The sequence below is a fragment of the Syngnathoides biaculeatus genome, chromosome 4 (assembly GCF_019802595.1).
Source record: "Syngnathoides biaculeatus isolate LvHL_M chromosome 4, ASM1980259v1, whole genome shotgun sequence".
NCBI lineage: Eukaryota > Metazoa > Chordata > Actinopteri > Syngnathiformes > Syngnathidae > Syngnathoides > Syngnathoides biaculeatus.
The window spans coordinates 22689906-22708823 of NC_084643.1; the positions used below are offsets into that span (position 1 = coordinate 22689906).

At 39.5% G+C, this 18918-nt stretch overlaps 1 protein-coding gene across 1 annotated transcript; it reads right to left on the reverse strand.

Moving 5' to 3' along the window:
• Window positions 1–261: 261 nt before the first annotated feature.
• ift81 (intraflagellar transport 81 homolog) lies at window positions 262–18788 on the reverse strand. The gene is made up of 18 exons (XM_061816657.1): window positions 17769–18788; window positions 17564–17667; window positions 17303–17483; window positions 17122–17211; window positions 16942–17007; window positions 16530–16640; window positions 15297–15381; window positions 14862–15025; window positions 14683–14778; window positions 13346–13492; window positions 6401–6550; window positions 5233–5361; window positions 4124–4213; window positions 3377–3463; window positions 3108–3179; window positions 1785–1870; window positions 1483–1528; window positions 262–1383 (listed from the first exon to the last, which is right to left on the reverse strand). Exons 1-18 carry the CDS (start codon window positions 17910–17912, stop codon window positions 1201–1203), a joined length of 2031 nt encoding a protein of 676 aa, XP_061672641.1. The 5' UTR covers window positions 17913–18788; the 3' UTR covers window positions 262–1200.
• Window positions 18789–18918: the final 130 nt, after the last annotated feature.

The window sequence follows — 18918 nt, forward strand, 5'->3', positions numbered from 1 at the left end:
TTGCTTGGAACATGTAGCAAAATCATAAAACAAACGAATCAAGTCTATGCTGGGCATTTGATCTTTGGCCAGCAAGTACTTTAAAATGATACGTGATAGGTTGGAATATCATTGTGAATGGTTGTCAGTGTGACCCATGATGTGTGTGCCTTAAACAGCTCTTGCCCAAAGTCACCTGGGATTGGCTGGATAAATGAAACCCATGTACTTGCATTTGAATTTGAATACTTTTACAAAATCATTAGTTGCTAATTACAGAAGTTAAAATACATTATTTTTTTACTACAAAATAATTACAGGTGCTAATTGTGGAAGTCAGAATACATTATTTTTTTGACAACTCTTGCAAATTGCATGTTATCATTTGCAGTCCAAATAAATCTGGTGATGGTGTATTATCCACCCATCCATTTTCTGAGCCACTTATCTCCATGAGGGTTGCGAAGTGCTGGAGCCTTTGCCAGATGTCATCAGGCAGGAGCCAGGGTACACCCTGAACTGGTTGCCATCCAATCACAGGGCACATAGTGACAGACAGCAGTCGCACTTACAATCACACCTAAGGGCAATTTATTGTCTCCAGTTAACACAGGCTTTTGCGATGTGTGAGGAAACCAGAGTGCACGGAGAAAACCCACGCAGGCATGGGGAGAACATGCAAACCCGACACAGGCAGGCAGGATTTGAAACCCGGTCCTCAGAACTGTGAAGCCAACGGTCTACAGCTGTGTCACCGTGCCGCGTGATGCCGTACCGTTCACTGAAATCTGATTGTATAGCTTGCAACAGTTGGCTCCGAAATTGGCAAGAAACACAATCCAAGGTCAATTTATTCCTGCTAAAAATAGTTGACCATGACCACGGTACTCCACGTCGTGTGCCCTTATCGCTAGACACTTGGATCACAAGTATTAAGGATAAGCATACGTCAAAAAGTCTGCTGGGTCAGAGAGTTAAAATATTGCAGACAATAATCTGAAATCATTGTAGATAATCTGAAACTGTTTCACAAAATAAACCTTTGTGCTCCTCCTCTTAGGACACTATAACCCATTGTTATACTGCACATATCCCATGAACAATGAAATAACGCTTAAAAAACATTTTTCATTAAGCAATTTAAATTCAATCATAGCACAGTATGGTTGAAAAGGAAGTACAGTATAAAAGGATTTACACACATAGAAAGCATGTTAGCTCTCACAGCACCAGCCTATCCTCTCCTCCTTCTTGGATGACCTGACCGACAGATGCCTCATTCTGCACTTTTATGAAGCACTGTCTCTTGCACTCCATCAGCTGCTCCAAGTCTTGCCACATCTTCATCTGGTCCATGTTAGTACTGTGGCTCTCCCTCACCATCTTCTGTTTCTCACGTAACTTCTGCAGTCCACAGAGAAAAATGGTAAAATGGCACATTCATTGTTTCAAACACCTCAGTTCAATAATTTCCCCAAGAATGGTTCTGACTAAATGACCTACCTTGCCAAGTAACTCCTGCTCTGCAATGTTCTTCATGTACAGTTCCCTACAAATACAAGTGTATAATTCACACTTTGGCCTTGGCAAATTTTAAAACAGCTCATCCATTGTTTTCAGTGTGGGTAGTAATACACCCTCGATCCATATTTTGGTTTCATGTGTTGTAAGACATTTGTAACGCCGCTTTATGTGGAATAAAATCATACGGTAGCACCGCAACCGTGATGTAAAAGGAGCTCCCTGGGAGTATAAAAGGGTCTTCATCTTGGAGGCAGCTGGTTGGCCTGATTCAATGTGCTCACCTTATGGCCCTCTTCCTCTCCTGGACATCAGAGGAAACATAGGCCTTCATCTCCTCAGCTGCCCGTTGTATTTGCATCTCAGTGATCTATGAAAGACAGAGGTGGAAGGCTCAAGTTATTGTCCTATGCCCAGGGGTCCAAATTCATCCATTCTGTCCTCTCCACACAATCATAAAAAAACAAGTTAATTCCTTTTTAGCAAATTATAGCTTTTTTTTTTTCCACACTGCACTTGAAGGCATCATAAACAATCGTAGCACAGACAACCAATAACACAGACGGTAGACAAGACGCGTAAAAAAATGTGGAGCAAACCTAACCAGTTTGCAAGAGGAACGTGTATTTTTTTCAAATTAGTAATTTAAGTTCAGTAACTTATACATTGATTGGTAACCAATGTACTCTTCTTTTTCTTTCGGCTTGTCCCGTTAGGGGTTGCCACAGCGTGTCATCTTTTTCCATCTGAGCCAATGTAAGTGATATTAAGATGTAATACATTAAGGTATCACATGGAATGAGTTGGTGATTATTGTCAAAAGACCACAAACAGGCCAAGGTCATGTTATTGGACTCATACGACCATTAGAAATAACGTTATATTATTTTCTTTCACCCACAGCCCTTTCAGGTCAAAGGTTATGAGCATTTTAAAACAATGTGTCATGAGTTCAAAACGGTATTCTATGAGGCTGCTGTCGCTACCTATGAGCTCCTCAATTTCAACAGAGCCAAAGGAGGGGAAAATGCCTGTAAGAGCGTATGTATCGCTTGGAATGAGTACGGAGAGAAGGCTCGTGTTTATCTGACACCTGAAAGTCCACAAGGCATGTTTTTGCATACACGCCCACAGCATCTGAAAGCTGAGACAATACTTCATTTCAGCTACTTTCTGATTTTTTGATTTAGTCAAATTTGGCAGACTTGTGAACAACACCCTACTCTGTGGTCTGTTAAATTTACAAGGCATTTTTTTAGTCAGTTTACAGGGTATTGCAAATAATATGAAAAATGGCTCAAAATCTTTTAACTTCCTATTTTGTGCGCAATAAGCTGTTTGACAGATTGGTTACTTGGTTCTTTGGCCACTATGCAGAAGAGCAGTTGAATGTGAGAGAATGATGAGAAAGAATTACATCATAAAAGCTGTTTCATTCCAGAACAATTTGTCGTCTTTCCTACCCAAACACACACAATTCTGCAATGGTGGCTACACCTGACTAGTGGGGTCACAAGGCATCAAAATTACTGGTGCGGTAATTGTTCAATTCTACATTGATGTATAACTTGTTTTTCAGCCTTATGTGCCTTCATGCTCTTCCTTGCCTCAGACTTGCAGTTTATGTAATGATATCTGTTTTCCTCCTGTGCAGTCTCTTCTCTCAACGCTTTCACCTCCTGTGAAAAATAAAAATCCATTTCATTACCAATAATCTGAAAGAAAATCAAGGAATCTCACATAGATTTTTTTTTTTTTACAAACAATTATGCACTGCATCACATTCAGGAAAGAAACACGAGTATGACTTCAGAACACAGAAAAATGCTAACATTCCATAACAATTATTTTTAGTACAGTATCACAGAAACAATACCTGCTCCAATTTAGATCTGTTGCTGTCCAGACCAGCAGCACAACTTTCATACTGGCATTTCTTTTCTTCATATTCCTGATTTAACACCTGGCAAGATGTTTGAGAAAGAAGTCACAAGTCAGTAAAAAAAAAAAAAAACAAAAAAAAAACAAGATCACTTTTTGGTACAAAATCTTAGCAAGACACCAATTTCAACACTCTCCAATTATAGTACCACTCATAACACAGCTTTACTTTGAGCAACTTGGCAAACAATGGCCTCTTACAAAGTCTATTTCTATCCTTTGGTTGCAGTGTTTCATTGGTGGACACTAGCCAGTGAAGTGGAAGATGGAACACATGTAGGAAAAATTAATCCTCTGCCTTTGGCGAAGCGATGTGTGGGGGCTTTCCCATCATGCATTTTATTTCTGGATCATTTAAATGATTAAAGTACGCTGTCATGACAATGGACAAACATGGGATCCAGAAGGACAGCAGTAATCAGTCATAGATTTGTAAATTTGATTCAGGGTTTATCGCACTGGCTTCACTAGGGTTACATGTTTATCTTCACATCTTATTTACCATAGTGTATCTATATAATGTAGTTATCTATAAGTAAAGTCAGTCCAATATTTTGCATTTATAAAGTGATACTATAATAGTCTAATATGTTTGCATGTTGTGAAAGTTGTCTTCATTCAAATAATCGTTTGTAATGGAGAATGATGTCACAGAGTTGCATTTTAAAATAGCAATGCTCACCTGAGACTGCTGCCTCAGTGATCTCAGCTCTTTGATATTTGGAGCGAGAGCAGACTTCTTCGCCGCTATCATTGAGTTTAATTGCTTTACCTAAGGAAACATACATACAGTTACAATGAGTATTCCGTTCTCTTAGATATTATATATATATTAACAAATTATACTAAATAGTAAATACATTTTGTTTACATTAACAGTCAAACCAGGAGCAAAGCAGAGAGTTGATTCTACTGAGTTTATTAGTGTCAAATGAGTACATTCAGAAATTCAATCTGATGGTCTCACTGTGCTTGGAGAGAGCGCAGCGCACTCCGTTTTCTATGAATTTAAAATGAGCCTTTTGGCAATTGTTACACCACAGTGCATCAGCCATATTGAATGTGTCAATTCTATCTGTAAACATCTCATACTGTCTGACGTTCCGCACTGAAGCTGCACTTCGACACTTCCACAGTGTGGCTCCGAACTGAACGGTCGAATTTTCCGGACGTTCCGGAATGAATAAGGCAAGCTTGGAGTGAATTTCTGAGTTTACCTAATAAAAAGCGATTTATTTTGTGACTGTGAATTCAAAAGCTTTACTGGAATTACTAGTAGCCATTTGCATTTGACAATGAAATTTGTCCAGTTATTGTAAAATATTTACACGTAAAATACAGAATATACATTATGTGGCCAATTTGTTCTGAACAATGCGGTAGGTAATTTGACTATTCAAAGGAAACGCTCTACCAGAAACACAATCAAGAATTTAGCATTTACATTTAAATATGTGGATTTTTTTTTTTTTTTATTGGAAACATAGTAATTAACTTACTTGTAATCACTGCTTTTTTATGAGTTTGTATGGAATCATGTTATGGTAAAAACACAGATACAATATGGTTTATTCAAAGTAAAATAGCAATCTCTTACCTAATGGCTCAATTGATTTGGCCCGAAATGTGCTTAATGCACGCTCATATGCACACAAATATTCCACAAATGTAGGGTATTTACTATACAGTATTTATTCAAATATTTAAGACAAAACATATTAAATTTGTCAATATGACAGAATTGTAAAAAAATATATATATTCTAATGATGCTTTGATTAAGTAACATTACCATTTCAGACATATCATCCAATGTTCGGCCTTTCTTTTCATCTAGCTCACTCTTGATGGCAGACACCCTCTCTAGTTCATCCTGAGTGTTGCTGTAGCCAGAAATACCCTTCTCAGCTTCCATAGATTGCTTTAAAAACACACACACACACACACACACACACACACACACACACACACACACACACACACACACACACAACAAAACAGAGAAATGTGGCACGTTAAAAACACAAAAAAGTTAAAAATATATATTTTACAGGAGACAAAGGTGCCATCATAGAAAGTTAACAGAGTTAAATTGCGTCTATACAAATAAACGGGTCTCAGGAATACACACATTTCAGATGTGCTATGTAAGATGGAAAAATTGACCAGCGCAATTCATCTCGGGATTGAGAAATCACATATGAGCAAAAAAATAAATAAATGAAAAAAAAATCAACTTGCACAATATTCCGATACACACAAAATGAACAAATGCAGCAGTTTAATGCATTTCCAAGACACGATGTTGGTTGGACCCAGTTTAGTAAAGCACCTCCCACAGTTGTGTGCATGCACATTCAAGTTTGCGACAGATTCCTTCTATAGAGTAGGAACGTGAGTAACTCAACACATCCAAAGGATGAGACTGCAAACTGTCCTAGCTTAACAACTCCCAGTGAGGGATGCAGAAAGAGAAGGAGTAGCAGATGCTGAAGTCAGATATAGCAGCTCTGCATGGCTTCCTTTAGGCAGCCTATCAACAAGTCAGGCGCCGGGACCACAAAGAGGCGTGAAGCAATTTCCAGGAAGCTTCCAGCACACCAGTGTTAACACAGTGAGTGTGAACGGGGAGATCAAACGCAAACAGAACATTTGCACTGGTGCGGCAAATGCTCAACACAGAGGGTAGAGTTTAGGGTTGGGTGCCTTGATAAAGGGCAATTAAGATTGATGCAGGGGATAGAGGAGTTATACACTATCCTATTCATATTTTGCCGAGTGCTCCCTTCCAAGACTGTGAGTCCAAATGACTACTAATCAGTTCCCAAACAGACAAGGGGACAGCAGAACTACTTTATGTTCTTGAGCAACGTTCTGCCAGAATTTACAAAAGATATCAAAAAAGTAAGTGGTGCATTTGTGTTTTCTTTTTCACAGAAGGACAATTTGTAGTTAGGTACCAGTTTTTCTTGGACAGCCTCATGCCTTTGCTTGAGAATCTCCTCCGTCCGTTGTAAAACTCCATACTCTGCCTTCAGCTCTGCAATCTCCTGACGTTTCTTCTTGTATACCGTACCTTTGCTTCGCAGTTTCACCACCAAACGTTTCAGCTATGAGGGAACAAAAGACAAAGTCAACATATTTGATACCAGCCAAGAGTCACTTCGTTTAATTTTAAATCTCCAAAATTACTATTTTAGATTCATTCATACATACGTGCGCAAATACACTCACATGCACACACACAGAGCAACTGAAATAACCAATTAACACGTAACCATTTTTCTAACTAAATATATTTCAAAAGGTGCTATTAACATGAAATGTACACTAGGTGCTAGAAACAACCCAAGTAATGCATACATACAAAGAAAATAGAACAAAGAAGCTCGGAAATTAAGTTGTGTGAAATAATTTGAAATGGTTCAGCACTCCTTCGTTTATGACCCTTCTGAGGATGAGCGGTTTGGAGAATGGTATTGAACTTATAAAGATAGGGAGGTGTAAAAAAAAATCCAAAACATGTAAAGCCAAGATAACATGCAAAAATCTGTCAATAATCAAACAGCAATCCAGCCTCTAGTCAGTGCAGATGATTATCAGATGGTTCAGTCCCAATTGATGGCCTAGGAAATGGTCTCACTGCCAAGGTGTGAATCAAGGCAAATCTTATGATGGGTAAGAGCAAAAAGCCTTTCTCGACCATTGCAAGCTAATTGTTGCAAAATATAACAATGGCATTGCTTACAGGCACATATGTAAGCTTCTGAATGTTCCAGAGAGCGTGGTTGGGACCATAGTATGTAAGTGAAAACCTCATAACACCACCATTGATTTGCTTCGATCAGGTCCTCCTCGCAGGATTTCTGACAGGAATGCAAAGAATAATCACAAGTGTTGAGCAAGAGCCAAGAACACCTGTGTCAAAATGATTTGACATAAGCAAGTACTGTCTTCAAAAAGGAAAATGTGATTAGTGTACTCTGCCACCGTGGCCCGTATGCATGCTCACTACGCAAGACCCCATAATTGGGGGGAAAAAAAGCATGTCTAAAGCTTGTTTAAAGTTTTCAGAACAACCTTTAAACAAGTCAGTTAAATACTGGAAGAATATAGTCGGGCTGGATGAGTGGAAATTGAACTTTATGGATGCTAAAATGCACGCCACTTTTGGAAAAGAAATGGCACCAGGCAACACCTTAAAAACACCAAATCAACAGTAAAGTTCAGAAGTGGGAACATGACGGCGTGGGACTGCTTTTCAGCAAATGGTACTGGGACACTTCACATTATTGAAGGAAGGATGAATGGGCAAATGTTTCAAGACATTCTTGGTACAAATCTGCTGCCATCTATGAGGATGGTGAAACTCAAAGTAATGTATACTTTTCAGCAGGATATTGATCCAAATCATATTGCCAAGGAAACTTTCAATTGGTTTAAAAAAAAAAAAAAAACCTACTAGAATGGCCCAGCCTGCCTTGAATCCAATCCCCCAAAAAAATCCATAAAGAACTGAAACTCAAGGTTCATAAAAGAACATGGAACTGTCAAGATTTGAAGACTGTGTGGCAGAATGGCACAAAATCACACCAGAGCAATGCATGTGACTACTTTCTTCGTAAAAGCTTTCGTTGCAAACAAAGATTTTTGCACAAAGTATGAAATAAATACCAGCTAGCGTGTTCAATACTTTTCCCGATTATTACAACCAACTTATTTTCTGAACTAATTTGTTGTACTTTGTATGTACGTATTACTTGGGTTGATGACATTTTAAATACCTACTTCCTGTGTGTGTGTGTGCACATATATATATTTTTTACCATTATTGCATTATTATTTTATTATCCCTTTTTCAGACAACAGGTCTATGCAATCTTGCAAGGGTAACTTCTAAAATAATCTAGATCCAAGCTGTCCAACGTCCTAGGTAAAGGTCAGGAGAGCAAAAGATTTTGAAAACAGCAGACGGGGACTCTGGGGCCCATGCTCTGATCTGGCATGGTCACTCGATCTGTTCAGCCAGCTTCGTTCAACAAATAACTTTGTCTGGCATGGTCACTGCTCCAAGTGGATGGTGAGTTGGGCCCTACCCTGAGTGTCTGTCTGTTGGGACACAGTGAAGCTCCTCCACAATGAAGAGCAGCTATAAATGAACAAGGACACGAGAGAACAGTCCCAGAAAACACAGAATGTGCTTCATGTCCTTTGGGGATCCAAGAAGTTTGATCTAAGTGAGCACGGGTGGAGGCATGGTTCAGAGAGTATACGCTATGTGTATTTTAGGACATCAAGGGCAGCCACGGCTGAGAGAGGATTTAACAGCATAAAATACTCTGTTAAGAATACTCCATAGTGTTCTTAACAGTATGTTCCCAAAAGGAATCCTGTTATCAAACAAGAAGCACATTTATATCACACTTGACCAACCTGAAATGAAGTGCCCAAAAGTAAAAACACAAGTTACCAGCAACAGAGAGAGCAGGACATGTTCAAAACACAAAATGGTGATAGCCTCTTAATTAAAACAGAATTAAATTTGAGCTGTGTGACATGGTCAGTTGAGAAACTTTTCTTGCAATTGCCCAACCAGTGCTGATCAGATGCAGTTAGTGGGTGGCAGGCAGGTGATGACAGAGTCACCAGAATCAGGATGCAAACTAGTGCTGACAAAGTGATCGTCTACACTGTAGTTGAAAGCCCAAACTATGGAGGGGTTTGATAAGCAGTACTGGACAAAACATTTTCCATTAACTGCAACCACGTAAAAAAAAACAAGCACCCTCTTTGTTACGACAACTGATTGCTTGTCGTCACTTCAGACAGCTTCCAAAAAACTTATGCATATTTGAAAAATAATAACGTAAAACAATGAGTGGATATCTATCCTTTCCCCTATAACTGAATTTCCCCACTCAAAATTAAAAAAGTAAGCTATCTGAAAATTGCAAAACAATCAATTCATTTTTTCCCAAAAAACTTTATCCATGGTATTCTTCAAATGTTTTCTTTCTTGAGGAAAAATAATCAGTTATTTTACAGTAATATTCATATTGCATTTGTGTATTTGTCAGAAACAGAGACAGCAGCAATTTTCTTCTTAATCCCAAAGCACCTGATCAGTTTCAATTAGAAAGATGTAATGTCTCAAAAATTGAAAAAATACATATTGAGACCAAGGTAAGATGCTCAACAGCTGTTTCTGTGGACTGATGCCAGATGCTGCAATTACAGTAAATGTTTCTGATGGGCATTTATTCAGAGAATGTCATTCTCTTCTGCCACAGTAGCAGGTTAGAAGGGTCAATTGTCAGAAAAGTCTACAATATATGCACAATCAAGTACTGTCCTGACAGCATCCTCTCAGCAAGGGAAGGCTCTCTGGTTATAAACAACATTATAAATAGAGTTGATAGATCTGTCAAAGCTGTCATGGTGCATAAAGCCCATCATTATAGGTTGATATCCAGCCTATTGACCAAAGTACTGACATGATTGAGATTCACTTGCTGGCCAACTCACTGGGTACGGCTTCAATGCAGACAACTAATTTGTCCTTGCACTGGAGATCTGCAAAATATGATTCACGGAATGAGTAAAGATAAAAGAGATTCACTCTTTTTTTATTTTTTAATTTCCCTGTCAATAATCCAAGACTATTCATCAAGAGGACATCACAGCACATGTTTGGGAGTCACTTGTCACGCAACAATATAAAGACCAAACTTTATAGGCCCCCAAGTCCATTAAAATAGTTTAGTTGACTTAAGTGAGGAACAAAAGATTTAGGGGAAAAAAAAAAAAGACTTCCAGGCATTTTGTTCAGTCCAGTTTCTTGTTCTGGATCGTCTCACTGTTACGCTATTTATAGATCTTTATGGGAACGTGGGGGTGAGTGGGGAAACGGGATGAGTACTGTTAAGACAGTAAGCAGTCCATGTTTGGATAGGACCAGAAATAGACTTTTTGTGTTTTCTGTGGTTCGAATATATACACAAAGGGCAATCAAATGAATGATCTTCTTAGTTTATTCAAAAAAAAAAAAAAAAAAAAAAATGAGCCAGAGTATGGTGTTTTTTTTTTAAAGTCTTCTATTGCTTTTGCAACTCTTGCCTCAACTACTCTATAACCAAACAAAATGTGTCAAAAAATTTGTAAAAAAAAATAATAATTACATCAGGATTTTTTATTTAATAATTGAGTGAGTGTATTAACTCGTGACTAGAGTATTGCCCCGTTATTCACAGGGGTTACGTCTTTACACCCCAAATCCACAAAAAATGGATGCAGTATTACTATACCAATGTATGGTATGTACCATATATTTGCAACCATAACGTGCACTTTCAGTGCCTTGTGAAAGTAAGCCACATCTCGGGCTTCAAACATAAAGAAATAAAATTACATTTTTTGTCAATAATCAGCAACGAGTGGGACACAATCGTGAAGTGGAACGAAATTTATTGGATAGTTTATACTTTTTTAACAAACAAAAACCTGAAAAGTGGGGCGTCCAATGCTATTTAGTTTCAGTGCAGCAAACTCACTCCAGAAGTTCAGTGAGGATCTCTGAATGATCCAATGTTGACTGATGATGATAAATAGAATCCAACTGTGTGTGTAATCAAGTCTCCGTATAAATGCACCTCCTCTGTGATAGTCTCAGGTTTCTGTTTAATATGCAGAGAGCATCACGAAGACCAAGGAACACACCAGCCACGTCCGAGATACTGTTGTGGAGAAGTTTAAAGCCGCATTTGGATACAAAAAGATTTCCCAAGCTTTAAACATCTCAAGGAGCACTGTGCAAGCAATCATATTGAAATGGAAGAAGTATCCGACCACTGCAAATCTACCAAGACCCTCTAAACTTTGACCTCGAACAAGGAGAAGACTGAGATACAGCCAAGAGGCCCATGATCACTCTGGATGAATTGCAGATATCTACAGCTGAGGTGGGAGAGTCTGTCCATAGACAACAATCAGTCATACACTCCAACAATCTGGCCTTTATGGACGAGTGGCAAGAACCTGGGAGACACACCAAACGTGTGGAAGAAGGTCTTCTGGTCAGATGAAACCAAAATTGAACTTTTTGGCCACAATGCAAAACGATATGTTCGATAGAAAAGGAACACAGCACATCACCCTGAACACACCATCCCCACTGTCAAACATGGTGGTGGCAGCCTCATTGTTTGGGCCTGCTTTTCTTCAGCAGGGACAGGGAAGATGGTCAAAATTGATGGGAAGATGAATGGAGCCAAATACAGGACCATTCAGGAAGAAAACCTGTTGGAGTCTGCAAAAGACCCGAGACTGGGACGGAGATGTATCTTTCAATAGGACAATGATCCAAACCATAAAGCCAAATCTACAATGGAATGGTTCACAAATAAACGTATCCAGGTGTTAGAATGGCCAAGTCAAAATCCAGACCTGAATCCAATCGAGAATCTGTGGGCAGAGCTGAAGACTGCTGTTCATAAACACTCTCCATCCAACCTCACTGGGCTCGAGCTGTTTTGTAAGGAAGAATGGGCAAGAATTTCAGTCTCTCCATGCATAAAACTGATAGAGACATACCCCAAGCGACTTGCAGCTGTAATTGCAGCAACAGGTATGATATAATAAAATCTAAAAATAATATTGCACGCCCCATTTTTCAGGTTTTTATTTGTTAAAAAAGTTTAAAATATCCAATAAATTTCGTTCCACTTCAAAATTGTGTTCCATTTGTTGTTGATACTTGACAAAAAATATATATATTTATATCTTTATATTTGAAGTCTGAAATGTGGCAAAAGGATTAAAAGTTCAAGGAGGTCGAATACTTTCACAAGAAACTAAATGTGTTTGAAGCCTGAAATGTGGTGAAAGGCTGAAAAGTTTAAGGGGGCCAAATACTTTCACAACGCACTGTAAGTTCAATTTTCTCCAAAATGGACAGCTCACCTTATGTCCGCAATTGATGCGTGACTTGTCCCATGAAGTACACTTGAACATGCATGCCAGCACGTGTTTCAGCATGTATGTAAGCTACGAGGTGATGGGGCTAACAAGGCAGTGAGGAAAAATTGCATTTCACATTTGTAAGCAGAAGAAGCTTACATTGCCCTACACACTGCTACTCTAGGCAGGTTATTACTGACAATGTTGTACACATGGACAGTGTCACATTAAAACTAGAATTATCATACAACAGCAAACAGAACAGCATAACTAGAAAATAATAAAACAAAAGAATGACTGGTGGAACAGTGGGGCAGCTGTAAAGTGTTGGCCTCACAGTTCTGAGGTCCCGGGTTCGATCCGGGCCCTGCCTGTGTGGAGTTTGCATGTTCTCCCCGTGCCTGCGTGGGTTTTTCTCCGGGCACTCCGATTTCCTCCCACATCCCAAAAACATGCAACATTAATTGGACAGTCTAAATTGCCCCTCGATGTGATTGTGAGTGTGGCTGTTTGTCTCGAAGTGCCGTGCGATTGGCTGGAAACCAGTTACGGGTGTACCCCGTCTCCTGCTCGTTGACAGCTGGGATAGGCTCCAGCACTCCCGCAGCCCTCGTGTGGATAAGCAGCTAATAAAATGGATGGATGGAAGAATGATTCACGAAATAATTGACCCAAACCTGCACTTTAAACGATATTTACATCCTCCCAGCTTGCTTTGCGGCACTAAGGACCTCCAACTCAGTGTGCATAGAAGGTGCACCACATTGTACGGCGCCATGTCTAATGTGGCGCATCGTCTATTTAGAAGATAATTTAAGATCTCTATGATCATGAAAATATTGTAAATTAAAAACAACTAAAAAACTTGGGAGACCAAAATCTGTGCATATGGAGGGCTGCAAACGGTGAAGCGCGAATGGGCAAGGGCACACCGTACTTGGAAAGTGTACCTCGTCACCCCGGATGACCTCTTCTCCATTGGAGGCTAGTGCCTGGCTGGTCCTATGTTTCAGCTCCCGCTCTGCAGCTGCTAACTCCTCCCTCGCTTCCTGCAGCTCTTCAGCTTTTGCTTCCTTTTTACGGATGATGATGGAGGCCTGCAAGAGTCAGATTACAATGGTAATATAAGAAAACATGTATCATGAATTTAAAAAAAAGCCTGGTGGTATGAAACGAGAGAAATGACATTACTTAATGAATAATTCAGTAATTTTCTCAAAATTGTAATTAATGTAAACTAACAGACAATTTAGAGAAGACCATACTTCCAAATTTGAAACAGCTCAGGCTAACTGGATGTTACTGGTGAGGAAGAATTTGAGATCCCTGAACTCAAAAGAGATTGTGACCCAGGCCCTGTAGTGTAAGGGAGTCACTGACATCAGACCTGACAAATGTTCTGGATGCATGGGGTAAAAATTCCCCACACACACCACCTATTGAACGTCTTCCAGGAAAATTTGAAGCAGTTCAAGCTGCAATAAGGGGACCAACGTCTTTTTATTTATTTTTTTTTTGCAGCTGTGACGGTCAGGTGCCTAAACCCAATTCCATACAATGAAAATTACATGAACGGAAACATATTAGTACAACATACAACAACCAAATAGACCGGAAATGACCCTGTATAGTTTTATGCGGCACTGGAGTGAAATTGTATGTTTAAATGAATAAACAACTCAAGACGTGAAGAAAACACAGCATAACCATATTTGGCATTACACAGTCTAGCCCAGCAGTCGGCAACCCGCGGCTCCGAAGCCTCATGCGGCTCTTTCATCCTTATAATGCGGCTCTGATTGGCTTGGGAAAATAAATTACTAAATTTTTTTTTTTTTGTATTTAATTGAAGTGTGTTTTATTTGTGTTAGTTTTTATATTATTTTAGTTCTAAATTTGAAGATTATTGTGATCTTGAAATATTAAAATATTAATTAAATTATTTGATATTATTTTTTCGTCGCTCAAAATAGACGTCACACTGCGGAAGCGGGTAAACCCGCTGAAACGCCGTCTATTTTGAGCGACTTTCAAGCACGGCAAAGCCAATGGAATTTTCTCTGTAGCACATGGATTTCATAAGAAACATGCTGCGGTAAAGTAGTAGAAGTTTTTTTTTTTTTTCGTTTTCGATGTGCGCCTCCCAGTGTTTTCTTTTCCGTGGAAACCGGGTTCAAATGGCTCTTTCGGTGTCAAAGGTTGCCGACCGCTGGTCTAGCCCCACTGGGATATGTATACAATACAAAAGAAACAAAGATTGCAGAAAACAATATCTTAGATCCAGCACCTGTTGCCTGTAGAGAGTCAGTTTATCATCTATAGGGTCGCTTCTCATCATCTTCTTCTCAATCAGCTGATTTATTTGCATGTCGACTCCTTTAATCTGGAAAAACCAAGATTGACATCATAAACATTTTTTTCAAAAGGATTGCAATAGAGATTTCACAACACCATCTTGCGCCCTACCTTGTCCCTCAACTCCAGTAAATCGCCATGACCCATGGCAGGCTCTGATGCCACCTTTTGAAGGTACTGCACTGTACGCCTGAGGACCTCCAACTCTTTGGGAAGTTTCTCAGAGACCATGTAGGAATTGATCTTAATCTCCTCCTCGAGCCTCTTCATTAAGCCTGGGGAAGACAGTCTTCTTAATAGATTGCAAGAAACGATTGCATTTCTAATGAAAAATTTCAAAATTGCCAAGAGCTACATACTTGGCACCACACACACACACACAACACACACACACACACACACAACACACACACACACACAGCAAAAATTGTGAATAAGACACGAACAAAAGATATTTCAATACTAGATAATCCCATTTTATAACACTTCTATTAACGATCCCGTAAAGCAACAAGAAGTCTTGCAGAAGCAAAGAGCAACACTTACTGTCTGGACTGGCATCAACTGCAGCATGTCGCATGTCCTTCAACTGCTGCTGCAACCTCTGCAGCCTCTGCTGTGCCTGAAACAGCTAAAAACAAGTACCGGTAGCTGATTACCATCAAAGGTCAATGACAAAATTGCACAAGCAAATCTTCATCCAAAATACTGAAAAAGTATCTTACTTCAAACATGGTTTGGCTGTTTTTAAGAAAACAGTACATACTAAAGGCCCAAGCACACACACACACACAAAATCAAATACGCAATTATGTATCCCTGTAAATGAGGCAGGTTTAATGCATGTCTTTATATATGATGAGTGTGTAAGGAGTCATTACAGTGTAAGCAAGGGTTGCAACTCGAAGTGGTTGTGCAAAAACAAAGGTTGCGTCAGGTGTAAAATGAAAGAAATCCATGCTATAAACAGAGTTTCATCATATTCGACCCTGTGGCTGGATCTTCAGTACATCTACTTACTCTGAATATGTGAATAATGCTAAATGTTGCATAGATTTACAATTTATAGTAGTTTACATCAATACAAGTAGTAGTAAAGTATTAATTCATCCCTGTTTGTGAAATTATTGTCCTGAAGCAGTTTTAAGACCATAACATGAGAGTTTATTGCAAAAATATTTTATTAACTTTCTGGGAGGCTACATGGTGCTCAGGACGTTTACTTACAAATATTGGTACAGCCTTGAACAACCCCTACAGCTATGTATTTAGCTTAACAATGACTAATTGTGCGTAACAGTTAACACTACGTTTGACATCACCTTGGGGTCTCCTTTAGTCACAAGCATTGTATTATGTTCACACTTTATCCACTTGTGAGCCACAAAATTTGGCACAATAAAGCTAAAAGTTCTGTCTTTATGAAGTTTTAATAGACAGCATCAAACATCTTTTCTGTTCCATTTTTGTTTGCGCTGAGGCAGAATGTATCTCTATCATACTGACAAGCGTAGATCACTGATGATGTAGTGGTAACGCACGCCTTACTGGCGCGGGCATTGTAATTCCCGCTCAGTGATGGTGTCAGTATGTGGCCTGTGACTGACTGGCGACCAGTTCAGGGTGTGGTCCGCCTTTTGCCCGTTGTTAGCTGGGACAGGCTCTGGCACAATGACAATCCAAACCACAACCATCATAACAAAACAACTTCCTATGATCAGCACATTAATTGATATGCTATTTAAAGATGACAAAACAGTAGCAATTAGAAAGTTGTACTTGGTTCTTTTGTTCTTGCTTCTGGTGTGCCAAATGCTCTTCTCTCTTTTTCTCAACCCTCAGCTGTCTGGCCTGCTCCAGCATCTGTTGATGGTTGGACACTGAGTCCACCTAGTGGAGAAACGCATGCAATCAAAGATGTTTAGTATGTGGGGGTAGTAAGTCAGCTCCTCCCATAAATAACCATACAACATAGTCAGGTTTCGCCTTTTGGAATGACTTGGGTGTTAAGATCAACAGGCCATTACTTAGCTAGCTTGTCAAAACAACTTTACAAGCTGTCGCATCGCTGTCAGGTCTACCAATGAAGCTGATAATATATGACAAGGGTTATATTTTCATTCCTCTGTGAGAGTCCCAAAGCCTTCAAAGTATTATAAGCGTAAAGGGCCCCTTGGGGGAGTTGACTCACCCTCTTCTTCAACCTTTCCACACGTTTAATTAGTGGGCCTTTCTCTTCCTCCATTGCACTAATGTCCTGTTGGGAAACAACGTAAGCAGACCCGTTTTTTTAAATCGAAAGAAAAATATTAATTGTTTTGAAAAATAGAATGTATATTATGTTGTAAATTAGATTAAAAGTTGCGTTTACCCTTCTGATTTCTGCTGTGGAAAACCCTGACGTTCTGAGCTGCTCACATTCCTTGTGATTTGCCTTAAATCCTTCGACCAGTTCTTCATACTAACAACGTACATATATACATTAGTTTGGTGTCGAAATGATCATTGGCTTCATATGTACAGTATTTGAAGTGACTTTTGGTGCTGAAAACCTGGTGGTATGTGTCGCTGATGACGTCATCCCCCAGGAACTCTGCGGGGACATCAAGTTTGACAAGAAAGCGAGCCAAGTAAGCTCTTTTCTTGAGCTCCGGGACCCTCTGCAGCAGCCAGTGCAGGATGGGATGGACCGCAGGTTTGCTGCCGACCACAAGACCCTGTCTGAAACTGCTCCTGGGGTGAAACATTGTACGAGTCGGAAAATACCCCACACAGACACGAGATTGCTTGAATATAAGTTTACAGCAATTTACAGATCAGACTGGTTGCCGGGTGGTTTGTATTTCAGCATCCCAAGCAGAGCACACATTCTCTTCGCGGTTTGTTCTGGCATTTCCTCTCGAATATCAAGAGCTTGCTGGAAAGAAGATTGAATGATTGATTGCGTTATTGATCAAAGCAGGAACACAGTTTGTGAAGTATCACCCCAAGTGGGGCAACGAACTGCACATTGCTTACCTTTGGGTCTACTTCAGCTAAAACATCGTTTAAAATCTGGAGCAGCTGCATCGGTTCGAGGGAGTCAAACGTGATGAGATTAAAGTTTTTGCGAAACGGATCTTTGTTAAGTTCCTCGACAATAAATTTTAGTTGCTCACTCATCGTGGGAATATTATTCGCTAGTTTATTGAGTTATGACAAGCCTTTCACAATTTATGGCTCTGTCGTTAGCTAACCTGAGCTAGCATACAAACGTCTGCCTCCAGAGACTAATGCGGCGTTCAAACACACGAGGACGTCGTAATTTCAAGCTCTATGCTACCTGGTCTTATTTTAGTCAAAGACAAAGTCAAATTCTTTTGTCCTCCTCCTCTTTCATGCATACCACCAAACGTTCAAAGTAGTCTGCTCTTCCTTTAGGGTGTCTTCAGCAAAATTAAACCTTTTCAATATTGGATATTAGGAAATCGCGTACCGTTTAACGAATAATAGCTGGCAAAATAAGAGACGTGCTTGTGGGAAAGTTTTCCGACACCAAAATAAAACTGCATGAAATACAAGGTTCTTCATCAGACCCCAAAACACCCCAGTAACCTCGTTATACATAACTTGCCAACTAAGAACTAACAGAAATTATGTAGCTCTGTATGAAAAGAACATGCTAATTTACAGTACAATCATAATCATAATATTTGATTTAGCAAAGGAATAGGCGCTTGTTTCCGTTTCTATAATCGTATCCAAAAATCCCGATTTTTGCGTGTAAAAGGAACGCATCAGTATTCGCATTAGCGCAGTTGCCGTGGTTACCGGCTCGGTTGCTAATATGAGCAATGACGCCTAACACTAAACTAACACTTGTGTAACCTCTTCGTACAGTTTTATCGCTGCCCATCTAAAATTTTCAACCGTTAGCTGGCGATGTTGGCGATTTTCATTTATTATTATTATAGCTTTTGGAATGCCACAAATAATCCCAACATAATGTAGTGTGGTTTCCACATCACTTGAAAAAAAACTTTGGGAAATTTAGTTTATGGCCGAGAACCGTGTAAAAGTATATGAAACTTGTCGGTGTTTTTTTTTTTTTGTTGTTGTTTGTTTTTTTGTACCTCGAATGGTATCAAAGTATCCTCAAAACAACTCAATTTCCTTTCGCCAGATTCCC

Excerpts from the sequence above, each read along its gene's own strand:
- ift81 (XM_061816657.1), bottom strand. The coding sequence starts at position 17,912 with ATGAGTGAGCAACTAAAATTTATTGTCGAGGAACTTAACAAAGATCCG. Across the intron at positions 3,180-3,376 it reads ACAGATCTAAATTGGAGCAG|GAGGTGAAAGCGTTGAGAGA; the intron begins GTATTGTTTCTG and ends TATTTTTCACAG. Across the intron at positions 1,384-1,482 it reads AGCAGGAGTTACTTGGCAAG|AAGTTACGTGAGAAACAGAA; the intron begins GTAGGTCATTTA and ends TGTGGACTGCAG.